General features: G+C 40.5%; 1 protein-coding gene across 1 annotated transcript in view; it reads left to right on the top strand.

The window, feature by feature from the left end:
- Nucleotides 1–3,040: 3,040 nt before the first annotated feature.
- Nucleotides 3,041–17,986, top strand: part of trpc1 (transient receptor potential cation channel, subfamily C, member 1) — a 50,894-nt gene continuing 35,948 nt past the window's right edge. The window contains exons 1-5 of the mRNA XM_017705267.2: nucleotides 3,041–3,474; nucleotides 7,512–7,666; nucleotides 9,760–9,861; nucleotides 14,370–14,572; nucleotides 16,715–16,846. Coding sequence (XP_017560756.1) covers nucleotides 3,309–3,474; nucleotides 7,512–7,666; nucleotides 9,760–9,861; nucleotides 14,370–14,572; nucleotides 16,715–16,846 — 758 coding nt within the window. The 5' untranslated portion in view covers nucleotides 3,041–3,308. The remainder of the gene's footprint in view (nucleotides 3,475–7,511; nucleotides 7,667–9,759; nucleotides 9,862–14,369; nucleotides 14,573–16,714; nucleotides 16,847–17,986) is intronic.

Below are 17,986 nucleotides of genomic sequence, written 5' to 3'. Positions count from 1 at the left end.
CTCTGAGGACAGGGGATGTTTATCTCTTGTTTATTAACATTCACTTTGTCACGGACAGTTGCATTTGAGGGAGGCATATATGGATTACAAAATCACATACCCAATAATATATCGAAAACATACACCGATCAGGCATAACATTATGACCACCTCCTTGTTTCTACACTCATTGTCCATTTTATCAGCTCCACTTACTGTATAGCTGCACTTTGTAGTTCTACAGTTACAGACTGTAGTCCATCTGTTTCTCTGATACTTTGTTAGTCCCCTTTTACCCTGTTCTTCAGTGGTCATGAAAGGGTTAACTCTGCTCTAACTCTGCTCAGAGCTCTGGTTCCTCTTCCACAAACGGACTAAAATTGGCCGGTCCGTACAGGTCAGGACCCCAATGGACCCTCACAGAGCAGGTACTATTTGGTGTTGGGTCATTTTCAGCACTGCTGTAACACTGACGTGGTGGTGGTGTGTTGTGCTGGTACGAGTAGATCACACAGCAGTGCTGCTGGAGTTTTTAAAAACCTCATAGTCGCTGCTGGACTGAGAATCATCCACCAACTAAAATATCCAGCCAACAGCGTTCTGTGACCACTGATGAAGGTCTAGTGGATGACCAACACAAACTGTGCAGCAGCAGATGAGCTGTTGTCTCTGACTTTACATCTACAAGGTGGACGGACAAGGTAGGAGTGTCTAATAGAGTGAACAGTGAGTGGACTCAGGGTTTAAATACTCCAGCAGCATTGCTGTGTCTGATCCACTCGTACCAGTGCAACACACACTAACACACCACCACCATGTCAGTGTAAATGCAGTGTTGAGAATGATCCACCACCCAAATAGTAACTGCTCTGTGAAGGTCCATGGGGGTCCTGACCACTGAAGAACAGGGTAAAAGGGGGCTAACAAAGTATCAGAGAAACAGATGGACTACAGTCTGTAACTGTAGAACTACAAAGTGCACCTGTACAGTAAGTGGAGCTGATGAAATGGACAATGAGCGTAGAAACAAGGAGGTGGTCATGTGTTCATCTGCTCCTCCAGTGTTTCTGTGCTTAGTGACAACATACATCTAAGGCACTGTTATGACTTCATAACTGCAGCTTATATGGATTAATCTACTGAATTGGTTCAAAGCACAATAATTGCAATGTAATATGATTACAATAGCAATACATGTAATAAGTTAACTTTGGGGGGCAGCACGGTGGCATGGTGGGTAGCGCTGTTGCCTCACAGCAAAGAGGGCCTGGGTTCAATTCCCTGACCAGGTGACCGGGGTCCTCTCTGTGTGGAGTTTGCATGTTCTCCCCGTGCCTGCGTCGGTTTCCTCCCACAGTCCAAAGACATGCAGTCAGGTCGATTGGACGTGCTAAATTGCCCCTAGGTGTGAGTGTATGAGTGTCTGTCTGTCTTCCCTGCGATGGACTGGCGACCTGTCCAGGGTGTATAGGGATGGATGAAGTTAACTTTGTCAGTAACAAAATATGGTGTACTTAGAGGTGGACTTTTGGGGAAAATATAATATTACAATATTCAAGACATTTTCATGATACGCAATGTTATGTCATGATATTTAAAATCCCGTGACCCTGACAGAGAAGCGGCTTAAAAAATGGATGGATGGATGGATATTAAAAATTTTCTGACATCTGATCAGTTGGAACATAGAAAAATGACCAGCAGTGCTACATTTGAAAATGTAAAACAGTGAATACAATGATTTTATTTCAGTATTTCACATACTGTGCTGCACTAAATCCAGTGAAACGGGACAATTTTGCTTTCTTTATAATGACACATGCAGTTGGTCAGTGTCTACATGTGCTGATGATATTACAATATATTCAGTAAAGGATATTTTATTGTATTATGACTTATTTTATCACTATAGGTATATATATATATATATATATATATATATATATATATATATATATATATATATATATATATATATATGATTTTAGATTTATATCTTATCTCTTTTTCTGCCAGGGTTTTATCCATTTGTCCTAAATTCCTAAATGGTCAAATAATAGCACACACACACACACACACACACACACACACACACACACACACACACACACAGACACACACACACCCACACACACACATATATATATATATATATGTATGTGTGTGTGGTGTGTGTGTGTGTGTGTGTGTGTGTGCTATTATTTGACCATACACAGTGGGGTCCAAATTCTGAGACTGCTTTGATAATCTGTGATTGTTTTCATTCAATCCTTGCAATAAACATTTCATTCTAACATGTTCTGTTCTGTTCCCCAAACAAAATACGGAGAGAAATACATAGAAATTTTGAAATTCATGTAAATATTTAACAGGTTCCACCTTCACTCAGATTGTTATGCTGAGAGTATATTTTGTAATGAAACATTTTATGTTAAATTACAAAAGAATGCAAAACAGAAGCTTTTTCACACTAGTGGTCTCAGACATGTGGTCCTCACTGTGTCCAATGCATCTGTTAAGAGTCGGCAACGAAAACCAGTGGCACAATTTATAATATTAAATAATGAATCATATAAAATCTCTTGTTTGACTTGATGCAAATATCCCTGCACGTCCAACACCAAATCTCTAATTCTGATGCTTTAACATGTGCCATGTGCTCTCACCCGAATCCATCACTACATGGTTAATCTATAATTCCCAATGTATTCTGTGACTTATGCGTCTGTATAAAGCCATGATCCACACTTAATAAAGGGCTTCCTCTGGTGTAAGTCGTTTGACGTGGTAACAATGTATGAGCCCTTTTTGGCGCTATAGAGAACCCTTTTTCAAAGAGGAACCATATAGAACCATCTACAACACCTCCAACAATGTGAAGGCCTCCTTCACCCTGTAACCATGCAAAGGGTTCTTTGAGTCCATGGTCTCCAGCACCCCCCACCCCCCCATCCCCCCTCCGGTCTTCCTCCTCCTCCTCCTCCACCTCCTCTGTGTATTTCCTGATGATGTTCCCACTCAGTCTGATCTTATGTAACGCCTCTGCTCTCCCTGTAAACAGCGGACGGGGAGCGCGCATGCGCAGCATCACCATTATCCCCATCACCATCATCACCACCACCACCATCATCATCATCATCCCTCTCGCTGTTTTCGTAGCGCGAGCTCAGTGAGTGTTTTTCTCCGCTTTCTCTTCTCGTCGGCGATGCGTTTGGTTCCCGCGCTGCACCTGCTGCTCCGGCGCCTCCCCAGCACGTAGCCGAGCCTCGCGGAGGGACGGGCGGGCTGCCTGCCTCTCTCCCTCCCCGTCTCAGTGGGCTCCAGCTGGGATGCACATCAGCGTCTTGCCCTGCTCCCTCTCCGTGGTCATGGCTGCCGGCTACCAGGCCCCTGGCACCTCCTCTCCGGACACTTATCTGGCGCTCAAAGACGTGAGGGAGGTGAAGGAGGACACCACGCTCGACGAGAAGCTCTTTCTGCTGGCCTGCGAGAAGGGTGAGCTACAGGTCCAGGCCTGACATTGGATGGGCTAACATACTATAAGATCTGTTTTGGTGAGGTAACGAGGCAGTGAGTCAGCTTAAAGGGTAAATGCACTGATGTTTGGTCCAAAACTGCTGCATAGCTCAATCTTTGAGATGTAAACAGAGTCAGAGTGGGTTTGGTGTGAAATGGTTCCCTGCAGACAAACGTACAGACCATGTCTTCACAGCAAATACAGCCATTTTAACCATCATCATCTATCACTCTTAAAAAGGATGGTTCTTTGCCAAAGGCAGTGGTTCTTTGGAACAGTGAGTTCCGTACAGACCCGTTTCGTGCTTAAATGGTTCCTTGCATGGTGAAATGGTTCTTCAGAGTGATTGAGAATGTGTTGTATACGGTTCTGTATAGAATGGTTCTTTATAGCACCACAAAGGGCTATTGTATTGTTGCGATTCCAAGCTTGTAAGCATTAAAGAACCGTTTTTTGGTGCTATATGGAACCGTATTCAAAAAGGTTCTGTGTAAAACCATATACAGCATGTTCTCCGTCAGTCTGAAGAACCATCTCAGCAGTTCAACTTATGAGTAATGTTGTTGATAGTAAAATGGTGGTAGATCTTAGAACATCCTGCATTAATCTATCCACCATTAAAGGGATGAAAAAACACATTTTAAGCCAAAATCCTCTCTTCAAACGTTCTTACACGATATCTCAGACCTCAGGCAGCGTGTTCATGAGAATATCATACAGCAGCTCTGTGGGGTGAAGCCTTTAGAGGCGTTAAACGGTTTGACTCCAGTGTGAGCAACTGACGTTTCTCTAGAAAAGAGCATTTAATGCCAGACCACGCTGAATGACATGTTTACATCCAAATGGTTGAACTGTGCAGAAACCTTGAACACAAACGCTTTAAAGGGATTTGTTTGTGGTTGTGGGGCGTCGTGATCATTCATCTTTAAAAACAGGTGTTTAGTGTGATCACGCTTTTCTTGACGGTTCATTTATGTGGTCATTATGTGGTCAGTTTGGAATGAAATGTCATTAACCTGTGACTGAACCGCGTTTTATCTGATACAGGATTGTCATTATCTTTCAGTTTAACAGTCTTAAGTGCTATATTTCTCGTTACGTTTTGTTTGGTTATCTATATATTTAGAACATTTTAAACAAAACTGACGACCTGTAACATCAGCAGACTGCTCAGTGCTCGAGTAAAGTATAAATTGAAATATAAAAAGATATAGATTATTTTACTGTAATGCATGCTGGGACAGGATAACAGACATCTGTGCGTATCTTCGCTCTTTATCCCAGTAATAACTGTTCATTTTTATGGGTATTTTTGTGAAGGTGTGTGTGTGTGTGTGTGTGTGTGTGTGTGTGTGTGTGTGTAGACAGGTATGAGTGTGTATATGTTTGTGTGGATATAGGTGTGTGTGGTTATGTGTACATAGCTGTGTATATAAAGATACATTTATTTTGTAGTGTTTATTTTTTGTTTCTATGTAGACTTTGTTGTTTCAGTGTATTAACTGAGGACGGTGGGCAGGACGGAGGGGGATTTGGCATGTTTTGTTCTTTATTCAAAATTTAACACACAGAAAATTCTCAAAAAAAAACAAAACTACGGAACCTCACTGGTGACACCTTGTATAAATAATGAGTGGCCACGGCTAAGTAAGTCATGGGAACAAGATAATTAAGTAATGGCCATGACATAGTAAAGCGTGGGAACAAGATAATTAAGTCATTGCCATGACTTAGTAAGGCGCGGGAACAAGATAATTAAGTCATGGCCACAATGAAGTAAGGCGTGGGAACAAGATAAGTAAATCATGGTCCCTTCTACTAAGTTGTGGCCACGCATTAGGATTTTACTGGCAGGGGGTATTTCAAAAAGCAGGATTTTCTTAGTTTAGCCAGATAACTTAAGCCCAAAGTCAAGCCTGACCAACAGCAAATGACCTGAGAGACATTCTTATTGGACAGACCTCATATTTGGGTTTACGTTATTGACAAGTCCTGCTTTGTGAAATACCCCCTGAATCATCACCTGCTCGGGTATAAAAGCAGAATAAATTCAGTATTTTAAGTGAAAAAGAGAAGAAATGGCTACAAAAAGTCATTTTCTGGTAAAATCCTAAAACTTTGCTGAGCAGCGTCATCCTGCATGAATTTGCTGTTATTTCGCTGTTGTGGTGGTTGCTTTGTATTTTGGTTTTGAGTAAACAGCTTCAGTTAAAGTGCCTTCAAGCAAATGCTTCCTTCTCTTTGGTTTTGAATGGTTTCAAGTGCACTGTGAATGTTTTATCATTGTGATGAATTATAGAACATCTCTGAGGCATTTATATTTCAAAAGAATTCATCGGCTGCACCATCGGATAAGATCCGCTAACTAAACGGAACAGATCCTGCGATATGTTGTCTAAAGCTCCATTTCAGAAGGTCAGAGGCCAAAACTGTACTCTCCATATGAATAAAACAGCCATGCCTTACTTCTATTTATCTTACGTTACAGTGTGCAGGCGAGACTCAGATGTCTCAGATTACCATATAAAGTAAACCTAAGTGTGGCTCAGGGAGGAAAATCTGTCCTTTGATGGCTATGTTTTTGTTGTAAAGGGGTTTCCGGCCTATCATTACCGCAGCTATGCATCGCTGTCATATGAAAATGTTGTTTCTGACCTTCACTTGTTGTTTTTGTTCTTTTTTTTTCCTTTACTTTATTTAAAACCATCAGCTGCCCTTTAGATTGTGAACATTTAATGTTGAGTGGACTAGTCCAGAATTACATAGAATAAAATCATTACATTAAATTTTAAGTGGAATTCCACTAAAATTGTAAAATGCCTCCATAATTAAAAGATTAAAATGTGAACAAAGTCATTCGGAGTGGTTTGGTGTGAAATGCACTGCTTTAAAGAAACTTACAGAGTCAGAGTTGTTCACAGTGGTGGTGATAGGAACCAGACGTCCACCTCTAAAAACTCCCTCCCACAAACAGCATTTGGCAGACGCTCTTATCCAGAGTGACTTACAATTTGACCATTTTACACAGGTTGGCAAAAGCAGTCTTGCCCAAGGACTCTTATTGGTATATTGTAGCATGTTTACCCAGGTGGGGCATTGAACCCCAGTCTACGGTGTAGAAGGCAAAGGTGTTACCCACTACACTATGAACTGTTATTACATGAAATGGATATGGATATGTCTGATGACTGAGACATTGCTTTTGAAAGTTATGCTATAATGTTTTGGCCTAAAACATATTTTTAAAGACATATTCATTGACACATTGGTGGAGAGGTGTATGCAGGGCATTGGGAGGTAACATAGTCACCAAGTAAAGCTTGTTTTTTTTTCAGATTTATCAATATTTTACCATCATCAACATTACATATAAGAACTCAGAAGATGTGTAGCTTCACTGGTCATTTTGGATGATAAATAAATTGGCTATATTTGTGTTGTAGACATTGCGAGCCCTGGTTCATCTCACCACCATGGTAAAGAATTACTAACGTATGGTGCCATCACCAGCCATGTTTCGGTGTTAAAAAGTGCCTGTTGCACTAAAACTAATGGGGCAAAGCTGCTCACTTGTGCTTTTTTTCCTAATTGCATATGCATTCAGGAGTTTCCCTGTCAAAGCACACAATACTGAGAATTGAGACAAAAGAGAGAGTTTATCAAAAACATTTATTGATTTTTAACTTTGACAAAAAAAAAATAAAATAAAAAAATGCTAAATTAGCCGCACCCACAAAAAGCATCCACAGATGGTCAATAATTAGTGCCTCTTTTAATCTGGCCCTTAGTAAGTTTCTGTACAATAAACCATGTCACATCAAACCAGTCTAAGTGATTTTGTTTACATTTTACTGAATGAATTATGATGAAGTGTGAAAAGTCAGTAAAATTCCCCTTTAAGAAAGTTGCCCATAAGGTATGAGCAATTGTTATTGGTTTGTTTATCTGAATCTTTGAAAGTGTATAAAGAAAGCAACTAAAGCAGGAGACTGAAGTGCTATGGTGTCTGATTAAGGTGATTACTACATGGTGAAGAAACTCCTGGAGGAAAAGCGGCACGGTGAGCTTAACATCAACTGTGTGGACGTGCTAGGCAGAGATGCGGTCACCATCGCCATCGAGAATGAAAACCTGGACATTCTACAGCTGCTTTTGGACCACGGCTGCCAGGTATGGCCATTAACTTGTGCACACATACAACATTCTTAAGTAACTGGACAGGGATACAGTTCTTGTTGTTTTAGCTCTGTGTTTCTCCATAATGGAGTTGAAATGAAGTAGCGGAGTAATTCACTGTGTTATAATGCAAGCCAAAAGGGGCTGATTGGCTGTCTTACATCCTAATTGACCTCATCACCACATCACTCACCACCACCCTCTAAAGATATTAACACACATCACTCACCACCACCCTCTAAAGATGTTAACACACATCACTCACCACCACCCTCTAAAGATGTTAACACACATCACTCACCACCACCCTCTAAAGATATTAACACACATCACTCACCACCACCCTCTAAAGATATTAACATACATCACTCACCACCACCCTCTAAAGATGTTAACACACATCACTCACCACCACCCTCTAAAGATGTTAACACACATCACTCACCACCACCCTCTAAAGATGTTAACACACATCACTCACCACCACCCTCTAAAGATGTTAACACACATCACTCACCACCACCCTCTAAAGATGTTAACACACATCACTCACCACCACCCTCTAAAGATATTAACATACATCACTCACCACCACCCTCTAAAGATGTTAACACACATCACTCACCACCACCCTCTAAAGATATTAACACACATCACTCACCACCACCCTCTAAAGATATTAACACACATCACTCACCACCACCCTCTAAAGATGTTAACACACATCACTTACCACCACCCTCTAAAGATATTAACATACATCACTTACCACCACCCTCTAAAGATGTTAACACACATCACTTACCACCACCCTCTAAAGATATTAACACACATCACTCACCACCACCCTCTAAAGATGTTAACACACATCACTCACCACCACCCTCTAAAGATGTTAACACACATCACTCACCACCACCCTCTAAAGATGTTAACACACATCACTCACCACCACCCTCTAAAGATGTTAACACACATCACTCACCACCACCCTCTAAAGATGTTAACACACATCACTCACCACCACCCTCTAAAGATATTAACACACATCACTCACCACCACCCTCTAAAGATGTTAACACACATCACTTACCACCACCCTCTAAAGATATTAACATACATCACTCACCACCACCCTCTAAAGATGTTAACACACATCACTCACCACCACCCTCTAAAGATGTTAACACACATCACTCACCACCACCCTCTAAAGATATTAACACACATCACTCACCACCACCCTCTAAAGATATTAACACACATCACTTACCACCACCCTCTAAAGATATTAACATACATCACTCACCACCACCCTCTAAAGATGTTAACACACATCACTCACCACCACCCTCTAAAGATGTTAACACACATCACTCACCACCACCCTCTAAAGATATTAACACACATCACTCACCACCACCCTCTAAAGATGTTAACACACATCACTCACCACCACCCTCTAAAGATATTAACACACATCACTTACCACCACCCTCTAAAGATGTTAACACACATCACTCACCACCACCCTCTAAAGATGTTAACACACATCACTCACCACCACCCTCTAAAGATATTAACACACATCACTCACCACCACCCTCTAAAGATTTAACACACATCAAATAAACAAACATTGCTCACCACCGCCCTCTAAAGGTGTTATTAAAAAACTAAATTTATTCATTAACTAAAAGTGTTACAGCACCAGTAGAAAGTAGGAACTTTTTATTTTTGTAAGAACCATAATATGTCTTAAGTGCATTTCTGTTTTCTTTAATTCAGGTAGATTTGCCTTAACCCGACTGATAAAACATACCAAAAATCTGTTTGTTGTGATGTAAACATATGGCTGTGAAAGCTATCAACTGCTTAGTGGTCAGCTGAAATAATGAGATAAATATGTAGAGGTAAATATGTAATAATTATGTAATAATTATAAGCATTACTTTGAGGGCATTTACATCAATATTTGGTGCATGATATATGGATCACTGTCCAATTGCTTATGATCTGCATTGTATGTCATCTGCTGTGGTTGTGTTGATTATGTGTATAAAAATCGTGTATGTGTTTGTATACAGTCAACAGATGCACTATTGGTGGCTATTGACTCAGAGGTGGTGGGAGCTGTCGACATTCTCCTCAACCATCGGCCTAGAAGATCCTCCAAACCCTCTATTGCGGTCAGTCGCTGTAATAATGCTTATTTCTATCAGGTGTCATAATCATCACATTTGCAATAGGTTGCAAAAGCGAGCCGGCAGAGCTTGTGGAGGAGGAGGCCTGAGTTCCCGATGCTCACTCATAGCTGCGTAGAGTGCTACTGTGACCTTCTTGTTCATAGATGTAGACGCGAAAGCTTGGTGTTCTTTGTCACCAGTGTTGATTTTGTGTGAGCGCTACCTTAGTGTAGCCCACAGTTGCGTTGTACCTTCATGCGCCCTGTTGTACAGTCACACTATTGTTACTGCCTCACTGTTTATGTCTCTCTCTCTCCCTCTCTCTATTCCTTTTGTGCTGCGGTGCTATTGTGGGTCGTGGACAGGCTAGATGGATGTGCCTATACATTCTACAATGTGTAGTACCTAAATGTATAGACACATTAGATGTGGGACAGGCACCAAACCTTATGTATTTCTGCTATAGGTTAGAGTAGTGTACATAGCTGTTTTGTTTTGCTATTAGGTAAGGACCTATTTTAAGAGCTAGGATGCGTTTCTTTTTTTTGTTTCGATTCTTTGGTTCTTTCCTTTAGTGCCAGATCCAAATCTTTCTTGTATATTGGAAATATTGTATATATTCATATTGTTGGTGGTTTTAATGTGCCCCTGAATGTACAGTATTGTACTTTCACTGTAGAGGGCATTAAATGTTAAAATCCAGAAACCGATTCAAGTCTCATGCTTTCCTGGCTTGTTCCCCACACTTCGCATTTCAGTGTCACTGACCCCGCCTTCTGTCTGATGACCACTGGCATAAGCTCCAGTTCCCCCCACTACCCAGAAAGATAAGTGGCGTAGAACATGTGTGTGTGTTTATGCGTATGTGTGTGTTACTGACCCTGTTGTTGCCTAGATTGCCTGCGGGGTCGTAACGTGGGGGCTCGTCCAGGATCTTTTATCCCTGCGTTTGCTTTGTAGTTTGGTGTGAATGTGTGTAGTGGAAATCAGCTGGGATGTTCACTTGGTTACTGCTTTTTATGTACAGCATAACTAGCATACATTGAGCATGTGATTTGGTACTGCGGTCTGGTTTATTGCTATCGGTGGTCTCTTGGTTGGGGCAAAGTGTCCCTGATTCAGCAGTTCGATTTAGCTTTGTTTTTAGTTGCTCCCTCTTTAGAGAAGTTGGATAGTTGTAAAAATGACGATTTGCTGTAATTAAGTCAGTTAGTGAAGAGAGAATTTAAACAATTTATTATTAAGAGGCTTGTAGATCTACGTGTTTTGCATCTGGCAGCTGATACTTCCACCACTCAATGCTCATTGACCCCTGTTCCAGTGGTGGATGGGACGGCCACAATGGTTTCTCCTAATCACCCAGCAATTTTACTGCGGTTTGACCCTCTCTCTGCAGGGTCATCAAGAGCTATGGGACGAAGCCCGTATGAGAGAGTCTTTACCGAGGTGGGAGCTCGAGGGGGCAAAGCAGAGGTGGACAGAGATGGAGCTCAAATTGTCTGACAAATGGAGCTGGATATGGAGAAAGTTCAGGTTCAATCCCCAGAGCCGACAGCACATGACTGAGGTGTCCTTGAGTAAGACCCCTAACCCCCAACTGCTCCCCGGGTGCTGCGGATTGGGCTGCCCACCGCTCTGGGCAAGTGTGCTCACTGCCCCCTAGTGTGTGTGTGCTCACTAGAGTGTATGTGGTGTTTCACTTCACAGATGGGTTAAATGCGGAGGTGAAATTTCCCCGTTGTGGAACTAATAAGGGAATCTTAATCTCTAACTGACAGCATGAATTATGACGTGGTAAAATCAGCTCTCCTATGTGCTTATGAACTTGTACCTGAGGCTTAGCATCAGAAATTCAGAGGTTTTAAAAAAACACTTGTTCAGTCTTATGTCGAATTTGCAAGGGAGGTGTTCCATTTGATAAATGGATTAGCAAAGTGGAAGACCAGGAATTATTTAGGGAACTAACTGTATGTTGCTGAGGATTTTAAAAATTGTCTGCCTGACTGCCTTGCAGGGTATTTAAATGAGTGCAAAGTAACAGCTCTCTCTCTCTCAGGCTGTAGTTCTCGCTGATGAGTTTCAGAACCAGAATCAAGCTTTATTGGCCAGGCATGCTTACACATACAGGGAATTTGGTTTTGTTTACATGAGCTCACAGTGCACAGTATCAGACCAACATTTACCTCTAGTCAGCATTTACATCTACATCTAAAATAAATAAAATTAAAACATTCATTCCTACCATCACTCATTCATATACACACACACAATGTCGGGCAGTCGTGGGCTTCCCGGGCTCTGTGGATAGGGCTGCCCGCCGCTCCAGGCAAGTGTGCTCACTGCTCCCTAGTGTGTGTGTTCACCAGTGTGCATGCATGTGGGTGTTTCACTGTATGGATGGGTTAAATGCAGAGGTCTAATATCTCTATGTGCAAAACATAGTTGGTTCTGAATCCTACAGTCACAAAGAAAGAGGTCAGTGAGGTAACGGTCAAATAAGTGGGGTAATAAGTAAGATGCTAGGATGAACACTGATCTGATATGGTAGTTGGGATGTTGAGTGTGATACTGTATACCAGTATATTTAGAAGTGCAGTTTAGAAGCTGGAATAGGTTTAGGTGTGACATTTATTTGTTCAAGAGAGTGATGGCTTGTGGGAAGAAGCTCCTCTTCTTCTTCTCTTTATGCTGACACACAAGAACAGTTTCATTTTTAATCTGCATTCAGTGAAAAGAGGTGGCACAAGTTTCAAGACAACCCGCCATGCAAGACCAGATAACCTAATCCCAGCTTAGTCTCAGTGGAGGGTTATTACTGCCCCAGACCAGGATGCATAGTCAGCGAATGTTTTGCGAGCGTCAGGAGGAAAAACAGCCAATAAAGATTGTACCGTCAAAGCAATACTGCATGCAGACTCACGCAAATGTCTGCAGTTACACAGAGTCATGAGTAGATTTAAGCAAAGTGACATGTTCTTAGTGAGAGTGAAAAAATACAGGTAAAGAAATTCATTGCTAGAAATTGCTAGAAAAAAAAAAAACTGAAATTCATAGCGCTGGAAGACCAGCTGTTTTCAGCAGAAATGCATGCTAAAATGTTAGAATTAGGCACATAAATAACAAAGAAACAAAGATTACTCAGGACTAAAGATGCACCTGTTGATCAGCGGATATCCATAATCGGACAGTTTTCAGCTTGGTCAGTCTCGTATATCCACACGATGGTTCATGTTGCGTGACAGCAGCTCAGCCGCACGCACACAACGTGTCGTCAGTGTGGAAGTTCTTCACAATGAGTGAAGAATACAACAAACATGCAATCTGCCTTCAGGACGGCAAGTTTTATAAGAATTCTGAAATGCCTGTTTTTCACTAAGGAAATGGCTGGTCATCCAGTGCTATTAATTCACCTCTAATGGCTTTGGTCTTTTATCGATGAGGAAAGACAGAAGAGGCTGCTGACTTGTGACTTGTGATGTCATTTTAAACCCTTATAATAAAAGAAGCTGAACTTTTTTTTTTTTCTGCTGGAAGTCGAGGCATTTTTCCCTAAACTATAAACTATAAACAGATGGCATCTCTTCAGTGATCTGATCTGTAAAAATTATTTTTATGAAATAATACTAAGAGCGTCTGAGATTTTTGGTTTTCAGCAGTAAATTGTAAGCATATAGCGATATGTTTAGATCATAAAACACATTTTCTGTTCATTTGAGAGGAGCTTTTAAAAATTAATTAATTAATAAATTAGTTTTAAAAATTAATTTATTTCATGCAGTTACTGAATAATTTGCCTTACAATTTGGTCACGTAAAATTCAGACGGATAAACCAAATAAATAATAAAATTTAGTATAAAATTTAAAAAATAAAATAAAGTATAATTAATAAATAAATAATTGTGTTCATCTCAAATATTTAAAATAGTTTTCAATTATTGTGATTAGTCAACTATTTAATAATTGGGACAGGCCTAATTGAAATCTTGGTCAAAATATCACAAGACTATCAAATCGTGAAGCCAGTGTGGCAAATCAAGTGTAATCGTGGGCTGTAATGTTCAAAACATGCTTCGAACTTTTAACTGACTTGAACTTTGTTTTTGCAAAAATAAAATATTGAATCAGTGCCAGCGGATGCTCGGAAAAGATATCAGGGCCGGGGAAAAAAGTGATATTGGGCGATGTGTAGAATATTTGTGGGTTCGGATACCTGTAGCAGCTCTAACAGACGGCAAACGGCAAATCCTAGAACATCCTGACCTGCGGTGCTCTTTCGATCTTATGCCTTTTTGATGTGATTGCTCAACCACTGCAAGTAGCTTTTCGTTCCATTTATAAATACGGGTGGTTTGATAAAATCTGAATATCATCAGGCTCAGAGTGCTCTCGCAGTTCAGCGGATTGACATTCACGTCGTAGTGGGATGTGCTCAAAAGCATTAGGCATAATTAGACATCTTCCTAATGACAATGCTTTTGGGCTTTTTTCTCCTCTTTTTTCTGGGTTTCAGAAACTGATGCAGCGCATCCAAAATCCGGAATATTCCACGACCATGGACGTGGCTCCTGTCATTCTAGCCGCTCACAGGAACAACTACGAGATTTTGACCATGCTGCTGAAGCAGGACATCTCCCTGCCCCGGCCACATGCTGTGGGCTGTGAATGCACCCTCTGCAATGCCAAGAACAAGAAAGACAGCCTGCGTCACTCCAGGCATGGAGCGTCTTCTGTTCCTCAACGAAAGGGCAAACGGACACAGCCCATCTTATTCTGACATGTTTTATGCTCCTGCCGTATTAGGATTGTTTCTTTTTCAATGTTTATGGCATATCCAGAGCGGCAGGGCTGTTTTAGATATTACAGTTCCAATAACTTGAGAAATCTGGCACTTGTTGTAGTATGATTTATCTTCTAGGCACCCAGTGGAAAGTAATATTTCACTGAGACTCTGGATATAGTTTGGAAAACAGAGTTTCTGTATCTTATTGTAGTCTTTGTAGAAGATATAAGATGGATTTGTTTGTAAAATACACAGATACAGTTCCAGGTAGAAACATCTTGGTATGCTTTATGTTATTCTTGAGCCTTTTCATGTATTTGTAGTTTGAAAAATAGCAGGAATCACTACACCAGCCTGGAGAGGCCTTATATCTTACTTTTTTCTTTTCTTCTTACTTTTAAGATCCATTTAGAACATTTCTGTCATCTTGTGTACCAAAGTCAGTCACAATTCATTTTTATATTAAATTAACAGATAACAACAATAAACAACAAAAATAGTCCCATTTACTATGTTCACATTACAAGCCTCATTGTTCAAATCCGATTTTTTGCTCAAATCCGATCTCTAGATGGTTCACAGTTGTTTAGGAAAAAGATTCAGATCTGTCATTAATGTGAATGCACCAGCGTCCTGAAATGACCCACATGAGCTCATCCTACTCAGTAATGAATCACATGAATGAATCGCATGAATTCACATAAATGAATCACATGAATTCACATGAATGAATCACATGCATCGTCAGCTCAAGCTAACAAGCAGAACGAGCTTCGCTGTGAAGATCATTAACTCTGATCAGCTCTCAGCTTCATTACTAGAGCCAGACAAAGGAGAAAAAGGTGAGATGAGCTGCTTTTTCACTGTTTACAGGCTTTAACTTCTGTTCGGCACTGCTGCCATGGTAACGCTGAATGATGGCGCATGTGCGGCGGAAACAAATCACATGAATACCGATCGGAGCATCACATTAAGGTCGCACGGCCACAAATCGGATATATGTCCGATCTAGGACCACATATGAAAGTGACTCAGGTCGGATTTGAAAAGATCAGATTTGTGTTCACATTGCCCTGAAAACACCAGATACACAGGTCACATTAGGCCAAAAAATCAGATTTGTGCCACTTCAGCCTGGTAATGTGAACATAGCCTTTGTTGAAGGGTGCGCACATGACATGAGCCTTTGCATGTGGCTGGCTACATAGTTAATGCTGTTTGCTATGCTGTTTGCCATCCGGTGTTGACCAGAGGAGGATGGGTTTCCCTTTTGAGTCTTGGTTACTCTGTAGGTTTCTTCCTCTTGCTCTTAGGGATTTTTCCCTTGCCACTGTTGCCATTGGCGACGCTCATTTTTCTCTAGAGCTGCTTTGTGACAACACCTGTTGTAAAAAGAGCTGTATAAATAAACATTGGCTTGACTTGACATACCCACCACCAAGTATTTACAGATTTCCACCTACTCAGTCCACATCAGTTTAGCTATGCCCACGTATGCTGGGGTTATAAGGGGTGTTTCATCACATACTGCTTTGTAAAAGAGGCACTAAACAGGGCAGCCAGTCAGAACAGAGATCTTTTATATATATCAGCCATAAAGGCACAGTGACAAAAACGGCCTGTTTACTTCTAAGAGATGTTGGACAGGTCGGGTGAAAATTAATTATGACTGTTTTTGGCACATAAAACCACACAATATAAGTGGACCTCAAAGACAGAAATGAAAGACAAGAAGAACCTAGAAGATGGGCTGTTTAATGACATTGGATGTCCAAAGTCAGTCATTTTTTAAAGCAGTAATCTGCGGATGCAGATGTGATTCCAATATTATTGCGTATCCCTAATATAGCTATATATTTATGTTATGTGGAGGTTCTTCACCAGGCTTTACAGTTCTTCATATTCACTTTGTCGTTTACAAGAGTGGATTGTCTAAACAGCAATCCTTTAAAAGGTTCTTCAGGAAACCAAAAGTGGTGATGGCTCCACAAAAATCTTTGTGGAACCTTTATTTTGCAAAAAGTTGCTTATTCATGCTACAGTTCTGCCTGACTGATAATCTTTCTCTCCTGCAGGTTTCGGCTGGATATCTACCGCTGCCTGGCCAGCCCATCACTTATCATGCTGACGGAGGAGGACCCCATCCTCCGAGCGTTTGAGCTCAGCGCTGACCTCAAGGAGCTCAGTCTGGTGGAGGTGGAATTTAGGTACTGAGAAAAATAAAGAGTGAGAGAGAGAGAGAGAGAGAGAGAGAGAGAGAGAGAGAGAGAGAGATCATCAGCAGGAAATGCTGGATTGGATGTTAGAGAATATCAGAGGAAAAGGTTTATGAATCATTCTACCAAATTTGATCAAAGTCACTTTTTACTGACTTGGACTGAAATGACACCTTTATACCTTAATAAATGTTTATTTTAATTCAAATAAATGCCTGAACATTCCATTCTGTTACTGCCGTGAACAAATCATAACATTACAGAAAGTTTACCAAGTGTTTCAGTAGTGATGGTTTGAGTGTTGACAGTTTTAGTTCATTTTGCATAGAGCTGGAAAACAGTAGCCGGAACAGGACTGGCAAACACAGCTTTGAACAGTTATACCAGTAATAAATGGTATAGATAGATAGATAGATAGATAGATAGATAGATAGATAGATAGATAGATAGATAGATAGATAGATAGATAGATAGATAGATAGATAGATAGATAGATAGATAGATAGATAGATAGATAGATAGATAGATAGATAGATAGATAGATAGATAGATAGATAGATACTTCATTGATCCTGAAGGAAATGAAGTGTTTTTTAGCAGTGACAGATCTTAAGGCTACACTGATTTTCAGACTTTGGGACACATTTACTTATGTGATGGGATAATGGGGTCCAGTTGCTTACCGTGTGCCCATGAGGGACAGGGATGCTGCCCCACTTCCTGCTCTAAAATGCAGGAGGGTGTCTAAAATGAGGCTCCGTCCACAGACTAAAACTGTGTTTCGGTAGTGACATGAAAACGTTTGACAGCATTTTCTGAATAAAGTGATTCATGTTAAAAAATTAAACTTGTGATAAATTTAAATCTATCAACATTTAAATAGTAATCAAAAAGTGAAAAGACGTATATTAAATTATGTTTTTTTAAATAAATATGATGTTATTTTCCCACATTTTCAGTTGAAATTTAGGGGTTGGGAGTCACCTCCCAACAGAATGCACTCTTTAAGTGTTGATTTTGTATATATTTAAAATATTACTCACTTAATCAGTGGGGTTTAAATTGGGTTTAAATTGATCGTAACATAATCCATGTACATGTCTATGGTCTGAATACTTAATTGTTTTAATT

The sequence above is a fragment of the Pygocentrus nattereri genome, chromosome 3 (genome assembly GCF_015220715.1).
Source record: "Pygocentrus nattereri isolate fPygNat1 chromosome 3, fPygNat1.pri, whole genome shotgun sequence".
NCBI classification, from domain to species: domain Eukaryota; kingdom Metazoa; phylum Chordata; class Actinopteri; order Characiformes; family Serrasalmidae; genus Pygocentrus; species Pygocentrus nattereri.
This window is presented reverse-complemented; position numbering and strand designations above follow the sequence as displayed.